This window comes from Polypterus senegalus, chromosome 10, assembly GCF_016835505.1.
Source record: "Polypterus senegalus isolate Bchr_013 chromosome 10, ASM1683550v1, whole genome shotgun sequence".
Classification (NCBI taxonomy): Eukaryota; Metazoa; Chordata; class Cladistia; order Polypteriformes; family Polypteridae; genus Polypterus; species Polypterus senegalus.
This window is the reverse complement of record NC_053163.1, coordinates 5,345,970-5,369,830: the sequence shown is the minus strand read 5'-3', so window position 1 is coordinate 5,369,830 and position 23,861 is coordinate 5,345,970. Positions and strand designations below refer to the sequence as shown.

The 23,861-nt window shown below is 43.0% G+C and overlaps 2 protein-coding genes across 2 annotated transcripts; one reads left to right on the top strand and one right to left on the bottom strand.

Annotated features, from left to right (window-relative positions):
* The first annotated feature begins 281 nt into the window (after positions 1-281).
* Positions 282-12,164, top strand: mmp25a (matrix metallopeptidase 25a). Its single transcript, XM_039764988.1, has 10 exons — positions 282-675; positions 2,951-3,083; positions 3,169-3,313; positions 4,469-4,773; positions 6,699-6,875; positions 7,327-7,423; positions 8,723-8,805; positions 9,804-9,956; positions 10,034-10,291; positions 11,784-12,164. The coding sequence occupies exons 1-10, from the start codon at positions 580-582 to the stop codon at positions 12,050-12,052; spliced, it is 1,716 nt and encodes a 571-aa protein (XP_039620922.1). The 5' UTR covers positions 282-579; the 3' UTR covers positions 12,053-12,164.
* A 199-nt stretch (positions 12,165-12,363) lies between these two features.
* Positions 12,364-22,683, bottom strand: rpusd4 (RNA pseudouridine synthase D4). Its single transcript, XM_039764989.1, has 7 exons — positions 22,422-22,683; positions 19,414-19,579; positions 19,040-19,241; positions 18,819-18,912; positions 18,593-18,743; positions 14,324-14,421; positions 12,364-14,043 (listed from the first exon to the last, which is right to left on the bottom strand). Exons 1-7 carry the CDS (start codon positions 22,638-22,640, stop codon positions 13,840-13,842), a joined length of 1,134 nt encoding a protein of 377 aa, XP_039620923.1. The 5' UTR covers positions 22,641-22,683; the 3' UTR covers positions 12,364-13,839.
* Between the last annotated feature and the right edge of the window lie 1,178 nt (positions 22,684-23,861).

The following is a 23,861-nucleotide window of genomic DNA, read 5'->3' as shown; positions in this document are numbered from 1 at the left end:
TGTGTAAAAAGTGAAGGGGTCTCAATATTTCCCAAAGGCGCTATAACTTTATTTTATCTTTCGCCATATAAGGACTGGCGGATGTACCTATACTTTGAATTGCTATCCGAAAGACTTCAACTCTCAGGAAATGAAAATATAAAGAAATAAACTGACCGCGAATGTACAGGACAACCTCAGCCTTATTTGGAGCTCATTGTGGGCTGCAGCTGTGCGTCTTCTGTTAAACGATCGGGGATGATGTGTGTGTGTGTGTGTGTGTGTGTGTGTGACGTCTCACTCAGATCCGGTCTTCTTCTTCTTAGCAGGACGCACTTTTCTTCATCTCTCCACTCCTTCATCGATCCGGTCAGTCGGCGGTCCTCTCTTGGGACTCCAGCAGCAACAAACACCAGGAGGGAGGTCCGACTCGCAGCGCGCACTCGGCAGACACAATCGCCTGAAACCGAATGGACTGACGGGAAACGAGCGGCGGGCAAGCCACTCGGCTTATGCGGCGCCCGACTCGGAATTAAGGGAGACATCGGAACAGAAGCGACAGCGACAGCCCTCGGGTCGCCCGTGCGCCGCTGGGTGAAGATGACACGCTTCATACTGGGACTGCTGCTGGCCAGCGTCGTAGTCGGCGGAGCGAAAAGCGCAAGACCGCGATCAGTGGATGTCAGCAAGGGTGTGGTGAGTAGTACCGTTAGGCGGGGACCGGCAGGGCGGGGGCAACAACAATGGGGCTGAAGCAGAGGCGCTAGAGCGGACCGCATTGCCACCAGTGATAGAGGGCTTTACACGTCTGCTTATTTATGATGCATTTCCTTTTACACACATTATATAGCGCCTTTCATGTCTATTGTATACTGTCTCATCAGCACAATACAATGTCAATCAACATAACACAATATCTATCTATCTGTTTTATAGTGTATTTCATATCAGTTTCAAACGTAACATATTTTCTTTCATATCTATTATAATAGCGTCTTTAAAGTTATTATTTCTTCACTCCGCCAACTTTTTGAACCACCTTCATCCTCGGCGAGTCATCAGAGAAAAAGCATCGGGGCTGAGTCAGGAGCAGGACCCGTAGGGGGCGTCCAATGAGGCATCGGAGCTCACGTCGGGCCAATTAAGAAAACGCGCTTATATATTCGATGGAAGAGGGGGGCTGGCGGGGGCTTCTTCACCCCCGCACGTTTTTTTTTTTTTATTTTTTTTACGCACCTTTCTAGGGATTTAACAAACACAAAAAGAAAACCATGCCAAGCAAAACTGTTAATAACATAAAAGACGTGTTGAAAACACAATTTTTAAGATGATTTCAAAATAACAGAAATTGTAGACCAAGCCCAAGCACCGAATCCCACAGGAATTCCCTGTCACTTCATTTGCACATTCGCAGCTCGCGCACATCAACAGAAAAAAAAAGCTAATTGGGGTGGGAGTGCGTACCGCTAAGGACTTCATCAAACAAAAACTCCACCATCGGTCCGCCTTTCACTGCAGTATTTATTATACACCTTAGAGAAGTTCGTGTTTATGAGTTTTTATCTTTGATCCTCGTAGTTTTTAACCTCGGCTATCTTGACGAATAATTGAGAAATAAGTGAACCAGGAATCCTTAACTGCTTGACAGGTAGATGTGAAAGGCACGATATAAAAGAAATGAAAAGCGCTATATGATAGATGTGAAAGGCACTATATAATAGAGAGAGATATAAGGCTACATAATTGAGGCATACATAGATTGACTGGTGCGCAAGGCCCTGTGTATAGTTGGATAGGCAGAAGTGAAAGACGCTATATAATAGATGTGTAAGGCACTATATAATGCACAGTTTCATCATTACATCTCCCGAGATCTGTGTCTGATTCTCAGCCTGGTGGTCTTCTACTTAGACCTGCACGTTCTCCTCCCTGTTTCCTCTCTCAGTCGGACGTTAACCCCACCGGTCAGGACAAACGGCAGGCTGACGTTGCTTCTCTCAAATGGGCTTTCTGTTGTGAGCTCCGACGCTGCCTGTCGCTCACTTCCGTCTTTTCCTTTTTCTTTCTTTCTTTTTTTTCTTTTTCTTTTTTTTTTTTGATTGTCTGTCCTCTCTCAGGAGACATTAAAGGCCGCCGCCTCCTTTTCTTTCGCGGTTTCAGGAGGCGGGTGACAGCCTGTCTTGGTGACATCCTTGCATCCCAACTCCCTCCAGGCCAATTACTGCAAGTGACGGGAGGGTCGCACATTGCCCCATGTGACGCCCATTTTTAGCGCTCTCAGTCTGCCACATGGCTCCTGGCACAATGGAACGGCTGTCTGGAGAGTCTGAGCAAAGCCGCCAGTGTTTATGTCACCCTGTACTCATTCCATAATCTCGGCCAGTCATTCGGGTTTTCTTCTTGTCGCATATAGCACCTTTCACATTTTAAATGGTCTCAAAGTAATCCGCACCCGAGTCAGCTTTAGAGCATCGGGCAGGTCCGGGCTGTCCAGGTTACTTCTGAAGTCCGTTTGTAGCCCCGACCCCAATCCTCTTGTTTAATCAGAGCCTTTACGGTTTCGTGTGTCCGAATGGCAGCACTGGCGGTCCGTTTTCTTCATTTTATCCGTTTAGGTAACTGAAATGTCTTTTGAAGTGCTGAGTGCGTCCTGAAATGAGATGGCAGCACAAAGCTGATAGGCACTGAAACAGGGCAGGGGTGTCGGGAATTGGGGGAGTTATGATAATGGATTCTAATAGATTTTATTTTAACAGCAAAACTTCACAAACGACCCCCCAGTAAACTTGTGGATTTTCATCCTTCCGCTGTCTTCGCTCCTTTTACTGTAACGGCTGTTCGGGAGTTTTGATGAATGCAGATCTCCAAAGCCAGTATGCTTCGTTATGTCACAGGACCCTCCAACAGCTCACACAGCAGCCCCCCATCTAATCCGAACTTGTATAACATCCCATCTTTGATCTCCTCCTAGGACTGGCTTACCCGGTATGGCTACCTCCCTCCTCCAGACCCAATGACAGCACAACTGCAGACCAGAGAGGGGATCGAGGAAGCCATCAGAACCATGCAGAGGTTCGGGGGTCTGAAAGAGACGGGAAAGCTGGGTAAGTATGTGCATAAATGGGTTTGGTGAGTAGTAACAGTGACGCTTTAACGGGGCAACTGTGGTAACCATTTTGTCGTCCACAGACGCCGCGACCCTGTCGCTGATGCAGAAGCCCCGCTGCTCCCTGCCCGACATCATCGGCACCTCGGAGTTGCTGCGCCGCAGACGGCGGCGGAGACGCTACGCGCTCAGCGGGTTGCTGTGGCAGAAGAGGAGTCTCACCTGGAAGTGAGTGCGACCCGACTGCGCCACCTGGTGATGTACAGGCGCTAGTACCGCCATGAGGGACCCGCAACTTACTCTTGACACTCTGTTAGGGTCTCTGCCTGGGAAAGTCACACGGGCTGGCACACACAAGGACACTGAGAACACAGACCGAGGGCAGACACCACACTTTTGATGAAAACACAGCAATATCCAAAATGGGACCTTAATGTTCTGAAATAGAAATCGGCATCCCAGCGGGGTCTCTTCCGCTGAAAGAAAATCCGAACTGAAATCCAACTTGAACTCGTCGCAAGAGACGGAACTTCAGCGCCCCCTTGTGGTCCGCTCGAGGTTGTCGTCCTTAAAACAGAGCGAAAGCCGCAACTCAAACCCGCGTCTCAAAGCCGGCGACTTTCACTTGTAACCTTCATTTACATAAGCCTAGCCGATGGCGCGCTCCTCTGAAGTCTAATGTGACATACCTAACGACTATTACAGCCCAGTGTGCGACTGGCAACGATAAACCAAACAGAGTCTCTGTAGGCATCATTTCATCCGACATCGCAAAAGACGTGCTAAACTGGCGCTTGTGCCATGTGTCGCGTAAATGCCAGTAAATACGTTTCCTCTTCACTCTAGATAATAAAAGGCACTATATATATATATATATATATATATATATATATATATATATATATATATATATATATATATATAAAACACCCTACGCTTGCATTGAAATGCGGCCCTATAGGTCTGCCACCCACCTTACCCTGGAAGTTGTGGATATCGGCTTCGGCCCCTCAAGACCTTGAATTTGACTAAACAGTTCTGACAATCTATCCAGCCATCCATTTTGTAAATCCGCTTATTCGAAATAGGAGTGTAGGGAAGATGGAGCCTATCCCGGCAAGCATCGGGTGCAAGGTAGAACAATGCCAGGGCAGGTGCCCGGGCGTCACAGGGTGATCACAGTCTCCCTAACCGGCATGCCTTTGGACTCTGGGAGGACATCCACGCGCACCTTTGAGAAGAATGTTTGGTTATTTGAAAATTTGGTTTACTACACCAAAAAATGTAGCGACTACAGCGACATCTGTTGGTGATCATTGTGAAATGCTTCTTTTCCTAACGTAACTTCTTATTTTGGTTACTTTTCATTTTTTTTTCTGACAGGGTAAACACTTACCCCAAATCTGAGCAGAACAAAAACTTGGATTCTCAGACCATTGACTCCATCATGTACTACGCTCTTAAAGTATGGGGGGATGCAGTGCCACTCACCTTCCAGCAGCTCTCTCCAAAAGGCTCGGATACTCCAGATATCGTGGTGGACTTCAGCAGCTCCTACCATGACGACGGCTACCCATTCGATGGCGCCGGTGGTACACTGGCACATGCATTTTTCCCTGGTGAACACCCCATTTCAGGTGACACCCACTTCGATGATGAAGAAACCTGGACAATTCTACAGCAAGGAGGTAGGCAGGATTTTATTGAGGTTGACCTTTAGATGTTCTGCTCGTGGCCATTGCTGTGGTCATTAGTAGAGTTCTGTCCAGGCAGGAAACCAGATTTTTGTGGATTAGGTTCTACTATTTCATCAGAGTCAGTTCTATCCAGATCATAGTGAGTCTAGTTGGGAGGGGTCCGAGGTGGTCTCAGTGATCAGATATCTGTAGATACAGCAGGGGCATCAGACTGTCAGACTTTAGGGGCTCTTGTATGGTCAAGAGGTCTGTGCCAGGGTAGGTCCAGTCAGATATCAATAAATAAGTGGGGTCAAGTCTGGCTGAATCTCAGCAGGTTGAAATGTGGCCATGTCTCATGGATTACTTGGGAAATGGTTGGACCAGACTTCAACAACCCCATCTTTGCTAGATGTTTAAGGGGGGGTTAGGCTTAGCCTGATGAGAATCTCATCTGTTCAGGTAGCAGTGAGCTCGGCAGGTTCAGGTTTGGTCAGATATTGATGATCTCAGCTCCGTCTCAGGTAGCTCCACACTGGTCAGCTGAGACAGGTTTGTCCAGATCACAAGCAAGTTCTGAGCTCAGCTGGACCACATCTGTTTAGTTAGCAATTTAAGATTTGGTCAGAGCTTAGCGATTTCACGTCAGGCACATTTGGGCAGAAAGGAGCAACCTCAGCTGGTCGAGGCCTAGTCAGATTTCAGTATATTCAGCACGTTAAACTCTGGTCAGATATTGGTGATCTCAGGTTGGGGAGGCCTGGTCAGATATGTGAAGCTTGGTCAGAATTTGGTGAGCTCTGCAGGTTCAGGTTGGGTCAGATAAGGGTAGTTTCAGGACAGGGAGGTCTGATCAGAAATGGTCACACATGAACAGTCTCACATGGGACAAATTTAGATGGGACAGATCTCAACAGTCTGAGCTGGGATGGGTATACTCAAATTTTGGTAATGTCCACCAGAACGGGTCTGTAGCAATCTCAGTCAGGTCAGTTCTGGTCAGACTGTGGTCAGCTCAACAGGTCACCTCTGGGTAAAATCTTAGCAACATGGTAACATCTGAGAAATCTGAGCCAGAACAGATCGGCCAGATATCAGCAACCCCAGGTCTGGTCAGATTTCAGTAATCTTAGCAATGGTGGGGTGAGGTCTGGTCAGATCTGAGTTATCCGAGTCTGATCAGATTCTGTAAGCTTTCACCTCAACAGATCTGGTCAGATTTCAGTCAGCTCAGTAGGCTAAAGTCAGGTCAGATATCGGCAGTGTCAACCTGGGACAGGTCTGGTCAGATCTGAGTAATCTGAGTTGGGACAAGTCAGGTCTGAATTTGGAAATACTCACCAGGACTGGTCATGTTTTACTACTCTCAGGTATGTTTTGTCGAGACAGTAATGAGCTCAGAAGGTTAAGGTCTGGTCAGGTATCAGCAACCTCAGACAAACTGGTAATCTCAGATGGGTCGTGTCTGGTCAGACTTTTAGTGATCCAAGTCAGGACAGGGCTGGTCCAATGTGAGCAATCTCAGCGGTGGAGGTGGTGACCTCAGTCAGATTTGAGTGGCCAGATTTCAGCAGGTTAATCTCTGGGCAGATATCTGCAGTCTGAACTAAATCTGGTCTGGAGAGATTTTGATGATATCAGGCAGGTCCAATCTGGTCAGATCTTGCTGAGGCCGATTTCTTAACAGATATAAAGAAGCTTTCAACTAGTCAGACCTTCCCAATTCCAGCAAAGTAATTTCTGAGCAGATGTCTCACCAAGTTCAATAAAGTCCACTTAAGGCTGCATGATCTGACCTTGGGGTGGTGGAAGTCAGTTCTCCTTAAGGAGGGTAGTAGGGTCAGATTTGCTCAGCAGTCATTTTAATCTTAAAGTAGACACCAGGGTCCCAACAGGCTGGTTCTGCTTCTCCAACCTTTGGTTTTTCTCTTTTCCAGCTGACCAGGGCACAGACTTGTACACGGTGGCCATCCACGAGTTTGGACACGCTCTTGGTCTGGCTCACTCATCTTCTTCTAGCTCAATCATGGCTCCCTACTATCAAGGACCGGTGGGTCATCCGACCACCTTCCAGCTGCACACTGATGATCTTCAAGGGATCCAGCAGTTGTATGGTTAGTAGGCCGGCTTGGGAAAAGGGGAGTGGCTGTCACCGCTGTGGGATTTGGGACATTTGTCATATGGTTACTGTTATTACTTCTTCTAATCTAATGGAATTTTGTTATGTGATGATGGATTTGGGTGGTGGGATGGATGCCCTCCTTTGTTTTGCTGGTTGACACTGAAAGCAAACATCTGATATCACCTGACCTCCTGAGGCCTGGATGTAGCGCTTCCTTGTTGGTCTTCATGTAAGGACAACATGGACTGGAAAATGTGGAAATGTGTTCTCTGATGCCAGTTTAATGCATTCGTTGGTCCAGCATGTCCAGTCTTCTAGTGCTGACCAGAAGCTCAAAAACTTTAGGAGTGAGGTGCTGGGCCAGGATGGAGTTTTCTTCACTGTCGGGGTCCTGAGATTCATTTTCAGCAGCAAACTCCTAACCTTGACTTATCTTTCTACAGGTAGGAAGGACTCTCCAAGCAAGCCCACCACTCGAACGATGACCACACCAGCTCTGCCTAAGGTTCCCAGCCAACCTCCACCGAGGGCCACACGCTTGTGAGTCCTTTTTAAAAAAAAAAAAAAAAAAAAAAAAAAAGAGATGAGAGTTATGAGTTGGGAGCTTTGGTTTCAATCTTCATGGGTGTTGACTGACTTAGCCACTTGGGTATCTTGATCACTCACCGGTGTCGTAGTCCCAAGTTTGGCAGCACCCTTAAAATCGGGGGCCTCTCAACAGCCACTGCTTGGTCAGTGGAAGCCCCTTGTGTTGCCCTCCACATTCTCTTGAGCTGATAGCGATTCTACTTCTTGTTAGGCTGTGGTTCTTCCATGACTAGTGGCTCTTAAGCCTCTACCGTTGACTATTGAATCTCAGACCTCTTACACCGATGGCCTGGCTATCACGATCATTGGTCACTCAGAGGTTTGGAGAATTCAGTCCAAATAAAATGAAGGAATTGAGACCATTGTGGTGCTTGTTCAACTGGAAATTCCTCAGATGGTTCTGGTTTTCTGGTTGCACTAAGCTGGTGGTTCCTCAACCATCTTTTTCACATCAGCCTGGCATTTCTAAATCATTGAGGTGATTATCTTCACCAATTTTAGGGCTGCCATTTGGTGTTAACGCCAGTGTGGAAGGGGTAGAAGTATCTGAACGTGTTTCGTAAAGAATATGTTGCTGCTGGGTTACGACAAACAGCTTCTTAGATTTTTCAGGTAAAGAAGTCAGATGTTTGAGGCCAGATGGTTCTACTCACTTATTGTGGCCCTGGAGATCGGTGGCGTGTGCCATGTTGATTAGAGGGAATTTCACTGCACACAGGACAATAAAGACCATAGAAACCTCAAACCCCAACATTCATCATCCGTGAGCAGTCCTTGCTTTTTAATAAACTGGTGCTTCTTCATCTGGTGATAGTCACCCATTCTGTTAACCTGGTGGTTCTTCATCAATGAATCTTCCTCGCTCTTATTTACAGTAGCTGATCATTAGCTGCCAACAGATCTCGCTCGTGTTGAACCGGTCATCTCTTAACAGTTGAGATCTCACCAATAAGTGTGAACAGTTCTTGTTCTTATTAAACTGTTGTCTCATCAACTGCTAACCAATCCTAGTCCTGCTGAACTGTTCTTGCCTTCAGGGTTCCTTAAATTGGTGGCTCACGGGCTCGTAACAATCCTGCCCTCTAACACTTCAGATCTCAAGTAGCAGTTCGATCTTCCGAGAAAACTGTACTGCCATGCATCATCTGAATCTGTAAAAAAGGGGCCAGGGTTCAGTCCCACTCCAACTCTGCCCCCATTACTCTAAACACAGTCACATCTTACATTTTTTTTTTATCTTCTGTCCCACAGCCCACAACCAAACCTTCCAAACCGTTGCCTGGGGGACTTTGATGCTATCGCCAACATCCGAGGAGAGGTGTTCTTCTTCAAGAGTAAGTAAATTGTTTTGGTGCACTGCAAGTGAAATGGACCGGAGCCGCAGATCGGGTGCTAGGGCTGCAACGGTGCCTCATGCCATTAATGTATTTGTTTTTCCACCTGCTCGATTATTGTCTTGGTTTTTGTATGTCATTTCAAATTGATCCCACATGCCTCTAAGTGTTTTGATTTTGAGGTGCGGAGTCACCATTAGAATTGGCCAACTTGGGTGCCACCGCCACCACCTGAGAGGACCATCAAAGACTGCAGTTCATGTCTGTTTGGATGCTCACTTTTGTTTGCCCTTTTGGATGGGTGGTTCAGTTTAGTTTATCATTTTGTTGTGGTGTATTATTTAACCACTATCTCTGGATATAGGTATTTGGGGTTGTAGAATCCATTTTCTAATGATTATACATTTCCAACGATGTCATTTTATTCCTGCAAACCAATCCACTGATCAGTGGTTGCTGCAATATTGCTGTCCAATAACCCTCGGAGGTGTCCAGGGCTGATGTTCTCACTGAGAGATGATAAAAGGTTGACATGGTGTAGTTCCCAGTGACCAGAGTTCACGGACAAATCTACAGAATTCTTTGTGTGATTGCTGATAGGGTTCATTTTTAGTGCTAAAGACCAATTTCTTGGTATCGAATTTGATTTTTGGTTTAGCAATTAGGAATAAGGAAAAATAGGATTTGTAACAATCTCTTCTACTTTCATTGTTGATGTCTTTTTATTTCAAAGCTGAAGGGAGGTTCTTGAAAACATGGCAGAGTTGAAGTGTTTATCACTCTTGGGCTTGGTTTAGTGATTTCTCGTTTCAGTTCTTGTTCTCCTTTAGTCCTTAGATTGGCCAGTTTCACCATCATTGCATTGCATGTTCCTTCATTCCCCTTCAATAAACCCTTACATCCTTTGAGAGGCCTGTTTTCCTGATCCCCTCATCCTCCTCCATCTCCCTTTACTTTCATGTTCACCTCATCTAATTGATCTCCAATTTTCTACACAGATGAGTTTTTTTGGAGGATACAGCGGACTGGCTCCCTCGTCTCCCTTAATCCGGCTCAAGTTTCCAACTTCTGGAAGGGTCTTCCTAAAAATTTCAAGAAGATAGATGCAGTTTATGAGCGGCCAGGAGACAGCAAAATTGTCTTCATTATCAGTGAGTTTACAAGTTGGGTTCCCAGCAGTAAAAGTACAAATGAACCTCCTCTACCCACAATTCTTTTGCTGTTACAGGAGACCAGTATTGGCTGTTTAAAGATACTACGGTACTGCCTGGATACCCTCGTCCACTTACCGAATTTGGTCTGCCTTCCGGGGGAGTTGATGCCGCCTTCATCTGGGCTCACAATGGCAAAACATACTTTTTCCGTAACAAGTATTTCTGGCGGTATGATGAGCAGAAAAGGACCATGGACCAGGGATATCCAAAAGAAGTGTCACTGTGGCAGGGCATTCCAGAGGATCTTGATGATGTCATCAGTTGGGGAGAAGGTAAGTATCACTGCTTCGAAGTTCATTGAGTGTTATCCTGTAACGGCCGACTCAATCTCCAAAACTGGCAGCTACACCACCAAGACCCGTGGGCCTGGCAAGTTTGAGGATGTTAGACCTTACAAGCTGTACTTCTTTCAAATAAACATCCCCTAATCGATGATCAAAATTATGCCAAACAACAAACCATATGCAAAATAATAAAGTCAGTATATATTAATAATAATAAATTAAAAAAAAAAAACAACTCCAAACAATATATATATTTGCATATATCACACCCCAACCAACCCCAAAAGTGCCCGGCGGAAGAATACTAATAAAAAGAAAAGGTGCAGCAAAAAGTTAATAGACAATACAAACCCTCCCGTGACCCCACACTGAACACAAACTCACTAAGATACACACAGAAAGCACAAAACGCACATAAAAGTCCAGAAGATTTAACGGAAAATGGATAATGTTTGTGAACCTGGTTCAGCTGGAAAAATAGTCCTATGGAAACTATATGGATGAAAATGATGGCCTGCTCCTCTCCCCAAACAACAAGAAATGGTCTCACTATGCTTATCCTTGGTAAGTGGAGTAATCCAGAACCTCGAGGTTATGCGGTGCAAAGATGTTGTTGTCGGGCGTTGAAAGTGGCAGGTAGACAAAGGGGGAATGATTTCAATCGCTGCTTTTTCCTGGCTCTGTAATAAATTGGCGGTCTAGTAGAATGGGCTGTTTTTTTTTTTCTTTCTGTCTGTCTGTTTAAATAGTGAATGATCGGATGCAGGCGATGGAATTGACAGGACCAATTATTGTGAGGGGGCCAAAGTTCACCAGTGTTATCCTTCTCCCCTATTGTTTCCAGGGGAGCATATTTACATAGACACACAGACCATGTAAACAGGACAATGCTACGAATGATGTGTGTGAAGAGTCAGCACAAAATACATTTACGACGACATTAATCATGTAGCACCGCTACAATCCTTCATCTCTGTTGGTCATCCTCCCCAAAGATGGATTTTGGAATTACAGAACACCCTTCTCAGCCAGCGGAGCTAAAGGAGCATTTCCTTGGCTATTGTTAACCATTGTTACAGCTGTTGACGTCCTCATCACATTGTCCCTAAAGAAAAGGCCGGCGTCATTACTTAGGGTTTAAGCTTTGGACTATTTGTAATGACAGTGTGGAGCAACCACAACTACTCCGTCACAAGACTTTGACTTCTCTTGGCTTGTGCAGGCTGCAAAGCCTACTGCTTGAATTTGGGGGCCACATCTGCGTTGTGTTTTTAAGACATTTCTAGCCCATCATTGGAGTTTTGATGTCTAGTTTCTGAGGTGAAGCAGTGGAAATATCAAAAGGGTTGCTTATATAGAAATCTGCCACCCAGTCAGAAAGTAAGCCAATAAACTGTTCATTTAAAGAAACAGTGCCCCCCTATTGGAAAGTGGTCTGATTTTTCTTTAAACAACCCATTCTCATTTTCTTCCCCTACAGCTGGTGATACGTATTTCTTCAAGGGTAACGAGTACTGGATTCAGAAAAAAGGTGGCATAGACCAAGCAATAGGCACATCCAAATCAGTGGCAGTGGACTGGATGAGATGCTCTCCACGGCCTACGGCCAGTCAGCCCCCAGTCAAGAACCCCAAATCGAAGGACAAAGTTTGCACCTGTGACTTTAATGCTGGGACAGGCCTTCTGGCCAGCACATTAAGCTACTGGCTGGTGATCCTTTCTTTTTTGCCCATAATGGTATCTCTTTAATGACGTGCTGATAGTTTTTTTGATGGCTACATGGTCAGAAGCATGAAGAAAATGATTGTTTTTTTTGTTATTTATTTCTTTTCAAAATGGTATAAAGATTTTTTTAATGTAACTGGGAGCTTGTGTGGTAACATGCATTTAAAAGGAGAATGTGGATGGTGGGTCACAAATTAAACAAGAAATGGCCAGAGTGCCACACAAACTGTGACACTCGGGATGAAATGGGTGGAGTCAACATTCAGACATGCCTCTTCGCTGGTGCTTGACAAGGAGGTCTGTTACTAGGAATTCTTAAAAGAACAATTTCAAAGTTAGGAAAACTTAAAAGAACAATTTATTATTTTATCTATAGGCTGTTTGGATTTAAACTGACTTCATTAACAGTCTAAAGGGGAGACTTAAATATTATGCACTGAATCAATTCAAACTTAACACCGCATTGCCTTCTATGAGTTTACTACTGGGATCCATTATATTGCAAAAATAAGCTCACAAATGTGAGTCCGTCACTGAAAAGTTAATCTGATAACTCATCCCATGAATCTGACTGAAGTTACTAAAACAATTGCTGGAAAACATGCTCCACTTATTGGTGTGAATAATTAAAATATACAAAAACAACAGAAAGATGTATTTATTGAGAATTAACCAGGCCCCATAAAGTGAAAAGTCAAAAAAATAGGCACAAATAAACAATGTTGTGCCCTAGAGGCCACAGAAATAAAATTACCTTGTCGAACATATGACAGAGCCTCGTTGAAGGAAGTCACATTGGTCAGGATCACAGGTTCAAAGATGTTCAGAGGCTGACCAATTAGGGAAATGGATCTGAAGGGAAGGGCTTTGGAAGCTGCTCAAAACAGATCCTGTACCAGTCTTTAGAAGTTGACCAACTTGCACAAACGGGCTTGGATTTATGGCCTAAACCATTTCAGAAGCTGGTCAATCAAGATAAAAGGTCTGGAGGCAGGACCTGTAGTGATGTTCGTAAGGTGGCAATTCAGCACAATGGTTTGTATTTGATGCCTGTACCAGTATCCAGAAGATGACTAATTATGTCAACAGGCTTGAAAGCACGGCCTATCTAATCTTTGGTCAATTTCTAGTCAGGACAATGGAGTTGCAGTCAGGATCGGTACCAGTATTTAGAAGGTGGTCATTTTGACAATGGGCTTGGAGCCAGGGCCTACAGTGGATTTTACAAGCAGGCCAACCAGGAACATTAGCTTGGATATAGGGCCCAATGTGGTTTTTAAAAGATAAAAATTCGACACAAAGGACTTTCATCCAGGCTCTACACCAATACTCAGAAGCCAACCAGAGAGTAAACCCTTTAGGAGTGGAGAATGTGAAACACAAAACCTCCAGCAGCCCTTGAAGTTGTCTTAACAAGTTTTAGAATAACCATTTAATTCACAGACAATGTTTGTATCAGCATTTCTATCATTATAAGGCTCATAATAAAAAGCTGCCTAAGTATTGCCCCTTATTTTTTAGGAATCGAAACTAACATGTATTTGTCCCATGTAGCACAACTCTACATTGAAATAACATATTTCATTCAACATGAAGAATGTCTGCTTAACATAAGTCTCTGGTATTTGGTAGGCTGGACTCCAGATGTTGTCTGAGCTCCTTGAAACATCTGTGAATATGTGTGGTGTGCAGGACCATTAAATAAACAGAGAAGCACAGAATCTGAGGCACTCCAACTTACTTCAGCCTGCATGTCCAAGGCCTACACCCTAGATGTTCAACTTCCGCTCACCTGGCAGTGGTCCATTTCCTCACTTTTTGTCTTTGTCTGGTAATTTGATTTTCAGCTTCTTCAATGATCCAAAGAAAAACTTTGGCAGTGGGCAAATTACACGGATCTCCTCCTGGCCTTCGACCCCTGGTAAAATCAACTGGCGTAAATGTAGGTGAAGAGGCAGATGACGTACTTTGGCTTGTTCCAGTCCCAGCTTCTGTAGCATCCTTTCTGGAAGTTTCTGCAAGAGTATGACAGCAAAGGATAAAATTAGCATGACAGTGAAATCCCCTTTTATTGTTATCTCATCAGTGAGGAAGGTGTCAGCCTCCACACAGGAATTACACTAGCCAGAAAAGGGCACTCTCTTGAAAGGGCCTACTTAATGAGAAATACCTGGTCATCTCACTTTGCATATCAAGTCTTCCGCCTTCCCTGACAGCTGGACACACAACATCCAGGGGCAAACACATTTAAACGATCCTACTTCTGACCCAAAAATAAAAGCAGTAATTCCTAACCTGAGGCGCTAATTTATTCCAATGGGCATATTTGTGGTCTCCCAGAATCTGGCAACCCAGGCCATAGGCCATGTGGACGCGGATCTGATGCTTCACACCTGGACACAGAGAGGAACGATTGATTAGTCATTGAAGAAGAGTGCAGACGGCAGCATGTCTGACTGCAAGTCAGTGGTAAAATAGTTTTAGTCCTGCCTATACCCTTAATTTATCTTGATTGTTACATTTTGTGCACAAAATTACATAGAGAAACTGTCAATAATGTGCGATATCAAAAATTGATTATTACTACAAAATTTAAATTATCATGGAAAAACTGTTGCTGGACGTTGTTCTAAAAATGTAACATGTTCAACAATTCAGTCTTTACTTCTTTTTGCTTTATATATATAATTTTATTTAATAATATCCTTACTGTCTGGAAGCACATTTTCCTAGAATTTTCCATAGCTGTCTTCTCTGTTCTGTAATTTTCATTTCATTGTAAACACCGAGATATTACACTGCATAAACTTCAATAAAAACTGGAAAAATGGGTGTTCTAAAATATTTACCAATTTTAGCAGTGGCTTTCTTACTGCCACTCGACCCGTCAAACCAGCAGCTCATCTTCGCTTCCCAGTTGAAATTGACACACACCTTTCCTGTACCACTGTTAAGGTGCGTTTGAAACTGCTATCATGAGAGGACAACATTGCAAAAGTTGGGGACTCTCAAAACCTCATCTTCTGATTTTTAGTGAATTTGCAAACCTCTCTGAAAAAATGTTTTCACTTTTTAATTGTGAGATATTGAGTGTAGCTTGACGGGCTAAAATTGCAAATGTATCCATTTCAAATTAGATCTACAACACAATAAAAGTAGTTAAAAAGTGAAGGGCTCTGGATATTTTCTGAATCCACTGTACATACACATACTATGTATGTGTATATATATATATATATATATATATATATATATATATATATATATATATATATATATATAGTGAGATATGGCTGGCCATTCACCCCGACCAATACCCAAAGGCCGCCACATGGAGCCCTCTTTGCAGCACAGAGGTGCCCCAAATGCCAGCAGGGAATTATGGACAGTGGAATTATAATGTTCAACCCTGCTGGATACCAAGGGGGGCGCCAGGAGTCGCTGCAGGGAGGCCCAGGGATTTATATTTCCCGTATAGCCCAGAAGCATTTCCAAGTCATGGGAACAGAAGAAATGATATACTTCCGGGCTGAAGAAAAAGAGAAGTTTTTACCTGATCCGGAAGTGCTGGATAATCACATGGACTGAGGGCTCAGAAGCACTTCCGGGTCGTGGACTATAAAGGACTGTGGGAGATCCCATACGGATGAGCCGAGTTGGGAGGCAGGGTGGCTAAGCGTCTGAGAGTGGAGGATTGGATTATTGTTTATTTATTGAGTATTTAGGATTGGAGGGTGCTTTGTGCACTTATTTATAATAATAAATATTATTATTGGACTTTTACCTGGTGTCTGACGAGTGGTCTGAGGGTTCAAGGGGTCAAGAAAGCCCTAAACTGTCACAATATGTATGCATACACACACACACACACATACACATAAAAGAACATTAATAAAATATACACATAAAAACAACAAACACTCATAACAGCAAGACATCAATCCCAGATTCATTAGTCATGTACCAAGCACTGCCCTCCACCCCTGCAATCCTCACAATACACATGTATTCCTGCCTGGCTTGTGAATGGCACACAGCAGGACCACAAGGCTCTGCAGAGAATGGTGCAGTTCAGCCGAACACATCACTGGCTGTGTACTCCCTGACTCAGAGGACATTTACACCAAGGGATGTCAGACCAGGACAACAAAATCATCAGTGATACCAGCCATCCCACCAGCAGCTTGTTTTCTGTACTGTGGTCAGGTAGACGTTACCGCTGCCTAAAGTCCAGTTCAGAGTGACTCAAGAGGAGCTTTTTTTCTGCAGTCCATTTCAGTCTGCAAATGAAAAAAAGTCTAGAACTACGTGATGCCCTATTGTTAACTCTCCCATACTCAGTTATTTCAGCTATTTATTTAGTTATTAGTGCATATTTAAAATTGTACAAATTATTTAATATTTATAAAGTTATGTATTATTGTTATTGCCATTTTATATTCTTCTTAATAGCACAGTTATTGAAGTTAAGCAACAAAGCATTTCACTACATATTTAAATATACATAATGCATAATATGTGGGTGACAACTTTGATTTGTACAAAATAAACAAAATGTTAACACGCAAAACAAAGTCCACAAACAAGGAACACAGACACCATCCAGTTCTTAAATAGTACAATGAGTTATTTCTGATATTGTAGTAATGCTGACAATAGGACTGGTCAGTAGCTGGAGTGGACGGAAATGACTGAAAAACTTGCATTGAATTTTTATGGCAGAAAGCCAGTGAAGCAATGTCCGAATAGTGCTTACGGAAATGAGTGGTAGGCTTTGGCAGATGTTTCCTTGGCTGCAATGGATGTATGACCACAAAAATGTAGAACATGCTGTTGCTGGTATGAGTAGGGGGACATACTTTTCTAGGCTCTGGTTAAACACCAATGACCCAGAACAGATGTAATAGCAAAAGTAGAAGTTCCTTACCAGATGGGTAAACGCTGCTTATTACCTCCTTTAGCAATGTGAAAACATTTACACAGAATATTTACAGTGTAAACATGCAACACTCCAGCTCCAGCTAACATTTATAAACAGGATACTAACATAATGCTTAGGTAGCCTTACCAGGCCAGGCACCATAGGGGCTTTGCCCTCTTCAAGCAAACTGCTATTTTAGATGAAAGGACTTTCAAACACCTTTTCCTCATTAACTTGTGCCTACAATTAGGCAGATTTACCAGTGATCCAATAACTACACTAATCCCTGGATTGCGCCTAAAGTGACACGTAGGTGCAGCAGAAGTACTCACCCATCCACTTTGAACAAATTTAATTCTATATTTCAAAGCTGCAAGTGGGGATACGAACAGTAGCATTCAAAAATTTTGAACATTCTTTTCCACAATGTTCATGTTCCTGTTATGGGTTAAAGTACAATACTAGTGCTTTTACTTTAATTTTTAGACTGTATTGTTTATTCACTATGTGAACTGAGCTTACTATTTACAATGGTTGAGGAAATTTCATTTAAGAAGTTATTATCTGTATTAACATTTAAAAATACATTGTTTTGAAAAACTTTTACACTTAGTAGTGAATATTGGACAAAGTCAAAATACAACCGTGATGTTTAGTTTGCGACAAGGTAATTAGTAAGGTAATATCAATTGATTTAAAAACGCGACTGATTTTATTATACCAAATTACAAGAAGGACTATTTGCTATCATTTTACTGTTTAAATGTGACTGAAAGTGAAAGTAACATTTCACTTGGGTAGTTTCAATAGCACCATTTTAACTGAAATCTCAGTGCCCCTTTACTGTTAATGTCAGCTCTGAGTCACTCTAGAACGTGTGGGGGACGGGTGGGGGTGGGGTGTGTGAATATCAGAGTCCTGAAGAGCCACACTGGCTGCAGGTTTTCATCCCAACCCAATTGCTTCATTAGAAACCAATCCTTGCCAATCTTAGACCTTATTTAATTTTATGGCTTTTTAGTCTACCATGTTAGGTTCTTATATTGCCGATTTTTTTTTTCTTTTCCAAGGATATCCTCCAAATGAATTGAAGCCTAAAATGGATAATCTTCAGTCTGTTACATTTTTCTATTAATTTTATTAATTCAAGCAGTGCATGATGAACACACACGGATGTAAATGGAAACAAAGAAAGGGGAACTGCTAGCTGTTTTGTCATTTACATCTTATTGCTAATAAGGAGCTATTAAACAACTAAATGCAGCGGTTTAAGACTGAAATAAGCAATTAAGGGTGGGGAACCTTAACAAGCGAGACCACTAAAATGAAGCATCAGAATGTCACTTGAGCAGTAGGTGCTTCTTCATCAGCAATAATTGACTTCTCATTAAGAAACTGGGTTGGAACAAAAACCTGCAGTTACTGCAGCTCTCCAGGACCGACATTGCCCGCTTCTGCTCTAGAAAAAGGAAGATATCAAAATTAGGTCCGTGTGGCCACCATTTGATAAACTCGACATCTGTTCCGGAATTCTTCCTTCTTTTTTGCAATATTAAGCTGAATACACAACTTAGAAAAACAGATAGATACAAACTGCAACATGACAGTTGTAGCCAATACCAAACCCATCCCATTCCCAGTACCTGTGACTGGCTGCACCTCCAGCAGTGCGCTGTTGCCTGTGCTGCTCAAGACGCCATATCGTGTCACAGCACTCTGAGCACCCTGTGCAGGTCGAATTCGAGTCATTTTGTCAGATTCCTCATTCAGTCTGTAGAGAGGAGACAGGGCCATCTAGAGAGACAGGTAGTCATGATTCATGTTTGGCAATAGCCACATGTGGACAGCCATTCAGGCAAACCCACCCACCTTAAAGTGAGGTTGAGGTCCGGCAATTTCCTTCTCCACAATTGGGATGTCAATCACTCCTTCTGAAGGAACAGGTACCCCGACAGTCACAGCCCTGCAACAGAGTGTCCCCAGCTATTCAGAACATACACAAAACTGGACAGCCAGATTAAGAGTGGCCACAGTTAAGCAGCTTGTCCCCAAATAATGGCTCTCCCAGGCACATTTAGCCAGATCCTCACCAGTATTTTCTCTCCAGTTGGTGGGTTTTCAAAAGTTTGCGTATACATTCTGCAGCCCCCTGACTTTTGGCCAGCACAAAGGCACCTGTCGTCTCCTTGTCCAATCTATGGCATATGTGCAGGGGCTCTGCTCGCATCCCTCCAAGCATCTTTGCAAGAGTGGGTAAGATGTCAGCTATGTTGTTCTTCACATTAGGGCCACCTAAAGAAGAGTAAAGCAAAGCAATGGAAGGTGTGTTAAGCTGGAGGGCAAAGTTTTGCAGGACACAAGGCAAGAAGAGACTTTATTCAGTGGTCGAATGGAGAAACTACATGAGTCTCCCTTCTTACTGCCATCTCTTATGTGAATCATACTGGCAGGCGCAAACACTCACCATCCATTGGGACGCCATAGGGCTTGTTCACCACAATGAGATTCTCATTTTCAAACAAAAGCCCCTGCTTCAGCACTTTGGCCAGGACATTGGGGTGGACTTGCTGCAGCTGGCCACTCAACTTTTTCAGCTCCCGTACACGCTCCTGAAGAGGGGAGGTGGGGACCTGCACCACAAGGAAAGATACATTAAAACAAAAAAGACAAGACAAGCAAGGAGAAGGAAGGCACATCACTGAGAAAATCTGACACTGGCACAAACATTGAAGCCATGATCAGCTGTGGCACCAGAAGAAAGCTGCCTCCAGTCGGTCAACATTTGGTAGGGCGTCCATTCAGGGCAGGGTCTAAGTAGTTTAAAGGGACAAGGGTGCTATCCAGGCAGATCGCATCATAATGAGCAGAAACTGGAAAGCAGCCAAACCAATCCAGATCAAAAAAATGCATGAACTGGACTATCAGATCTAATTTGGTAGTGACTCCCTTTCCATACACACTCATGTGAAAAAGTAAGTAAACCCCGTGAAAATTGTTGCCTTTATCAACATAATTTAAAAAGCAAACATTAGACTTGCATTCAAACAGTGCCTACAGAGAACGGTGATATACTTGAATAAATGACAAATCAAAGTGATGCATTCATTCTCATAATCAAAATTTTAAAAAATGAAGATTTATATCATGCAAAAAGTAAGCGTACCCCTACATTTACCGGTTTACTGAAAAGTCGCAGCCTCACATTTCAACTCCAATAATTCGCCTCCCACACTTAGCCCCTCACATTTCACTTTCTACAATTTTCCCCCTGTAGATAATGAGTAGGTTACAGAAATGTAAATAATGCACCTATTTTTTTATATATATCTTCTAATTTATTTTGGATTAATAAAAGCATGTTAAACTTGCCAAAAAAATTAACCATATATATAAAATACAATTAAACTTAAAAATATACCTGGAATTTTAAGGTTAACAAAAAGCATATGCAATATATTTAAGTAGAACTCATTAAGACAATTATTATGCCATATAATGTTATATCAAAGTTTGAATAAAAATTACAATCCCATTTTCTATTTCATCTCCGGGCCAATTGCACCAGCTATACGTTAAAGTCACTGTGATCTCCGCAGTCAAAACAAAGTAATTTAACATTTAAAATAAAATCTATCTTTTTTTGAAAACATGTAAAGGTGGTTGTCATCATCTGCCAATCTTCTTTTGCCTCTTATTGACGAAACTCTTTCTACCATTTAAAATTTTTATAATATTATACAGCGCAGTGCGTGGCGGCATACATATTGATATTGCACTGTCTACGACGCGCTGCTTGTTCTTCAGCATCGCCAATAATCAGGTAGCGAAAACAGCAAATGCGCAAAGTGTAACAGCTGTAGTGTATTCGGACACATTAAATTGAGTAACAGTGCTGACGAAAAAAACGCATGAAATCCAGTAACTCTAGTTTTATGGAACATTATTTTGATATTTAAAATAAAATCAAAATAAAAAAATAAAATATAGGCAATAATAATTTGTAAAAAGTTTAAATGATCCAGGTCAGAGAAAGGAAAAATATCTGGAGGGAAGTGTAAGGAGCAAAATGTGGGGGTCATCTTCTCTGGTTCCTACATTCATCACCAATTAGAATCTGGAGTTCTAGATGGGGTGCTTTTGATTAGAACCTCCTTAATACCGAACTGGCTTATATAAACTGCAGGTATCATATGTTCTCTTTGCTGTTAAAGGGTGTGGTGCCATCATGCCAAGATCAAAAGAGCTCTCTCCCAGGACCTCAGAAGGAAGGTTGTGGATGTTTAGGATTCTGACAAGGGACTTAAAAAGATCAATTCTTCCACTATAAGGAACCTCATCTACAATTGGCTTTAATGTCAAATGACTACTAATTTGTCCAAGAGTGTCCAGCCAAGCCAAGCAAATCAAACCACAGATGCTAAAAGAAGTCTCTAAGAATCCCAAAAGTTCATCAGAGGATCTACAGGTAACTTTTGCAACAGTTGGGTCTCAAAGAGACTGCATAAATGTGACCTGCCAGAAAAAGCCTTTGCTGTGCAAAAAAGAACATTAAAGCAAGACGACGGTTTAACGTTGAACATCGAGGCAAAGCCCAGGCCTTCTGGAGCAATGCGACCTGGACAGTACAATCAAAGATGAAGAATTATTTGGCCACAGAAACTGTGTAACATATTTGGTGCAAACTGAAGAGAGCATTTCAGTAGAAAAACTTTTGAAACATGGTGGTGTAAATATTATACAGTATGGGGTTGCATTGCTGCTGGTAGTCATCAAGTCAACTGGGAATTAAGCATCAGAGGACTGGGCATACAGTCAATGGCTGAGACTGGTGAGCAGTTTTTGAAAATTAAATACAAGAAGTCATTTCTGCTCAAGGAGGGCAACACCAGCTTCTGAGGCCAACAGTCGACTTAACTTTTTTGCCAGTTAACCATTCCATCTATTGATCCTTTTGTTGAGTAAATGATTGAGAGGAAATGTTTCTTTGTATTTTTATTCCGGCAGATCGTCCTTTATCTGTAGCCACTTTTTGCATCTTTAAATGTGTTGAAACAGTCAACAGTTTCCATGAGGTGTACCTGCTTTTCACATGGCTGTATTAATTACATGCTTCAAGCCTGGGCTGGTCCCACCGAAGGACTGACGCCCATCTGCCAGCTACTCGCCCAGCTTTGGCTTGGTTTTACTGGCAGATCCGACGTAAAGCTGAAAGACTGTCAGTCAGTCAGGGCCAAATCCATACGTATTTTATGGAACAGAATCCCCCAATCCATAAAGCACATTGTCTGTGTGTGTAGCGCTGTCCTCGTGAGCCCAGAATTAAATTTCAGAATAAAAAACAATCACAGCGTGACTTAAACAGCACACGCCCCACCCCCCAGCACCCGGCGGCACAACTAACGAAGCAGATAATTGGATTTTTAAAAAGGCTACCAATCCAGATACGAGTTGGGGCCGTCACTTTACTCCCACCTGCTGTTGCTGCTTCTTTTCCACCGCTGCATCTCGCTTTTCCCTGCGTATCTTCTCGGCTAAATCCTCCGCTTTCAGTCCACCACCGGTGCCGTCCGCGCTCTCCACCGGCCTCACTGGTGTGCGAGCGGGACGCGACGAAAAACCGCGAAAACGTGTGGAGAGCGCCGACCAGCGCGGGAGCACCGGGCGCGCGTTTCGACAGACGGGCGCCGCCATCTTGAAAATCTAGCTTTCAATAACTTTATTAACAAGACAAACGGGGAAAATCGAAGTGATGCACTTCTTCTGTCGCCCTTAAGAGAGCAGCCTTCATCCATGTAAGCATGTGTCTTTATTTGTCTTGGTTTATATTCAAAAATAAAATAAAAAAATAAATACACTAAATCAAAGATGAAAGAGTAATATTATCATTGGTTTATATTTATTTTTATTATTTTTACTAAGCTGGATGTTTTATTCAAAGCGACTTACAAAACAATCAGTAATCATCAGTCTGGGTTACCATTTAGGAACAAGTGTGACGGGACAAAGCTACAAAATTGACAATCACAAGTGAGGAGCAAAAGAACAATTTGCAAGCTAGTTTAAATTTAGAAATACAACAGGCCGAACTATAACCCTTCTCCTCATTCTTCATCATTCTGCTTTTTAGAGGACTTGCGTCCCTGCGACTGATGTTCTGTCTGGAACTACAACAGAAGAATGAGAAAACGGATGATTGGTACAATAAATGGCAAAAGATAACGCATTTTTTAACAGGATGCAGTCTCACTCAGTGGGCTGTCCTATAGCACTTTACAACCCAACTGTTTTATATAGCGCCTTTCACAGTAAAGCACGTGATAAATCCGTTAGTTCAAACCTTATCTATAATAATATACATGAAAACACTAAGTGCTGGTAACCCCTGATTATGTCGGATTTCTAAATAGAGTTGGGCCCCGCTTGGACTTTAGTGCGCTAAAATATTCAATCGGAGAGTGACGAGTGTGAGGCGTGAGGACAGACGTGATATCGGTACACTCCTGAACACTGCCGGTATGCAGCGGCGAAAGGTGGAAAACCGCCGACCCAATTCAAGCTATGCATATACTGTATGTGTTTATTATTTATGTATGTATATATATATATATATATATATATATATATATATATATATATATAGTGGACTTGAACCCGGACACAGACAGACGGACATCATTAGTTCACCCAACACACCCTTTATTTACAATATTTACAGGTTCAATCAGTGCACGTCCCAGTGCCTCTTGCACCGTTCCCCCAAATGTCCAGGCCACACAGTCAAAATGCCTCTCTCTCCTGGCCGCCTCCAGTCCTCTCTCCAGCTCCGTCTCTCTTCCACCCGACTTCCGCTATTGACTGAAGGGAGGCGGCCCCTTAAATAGGAACCCGGATGGGCTCTAGCTGCTTCCCGGC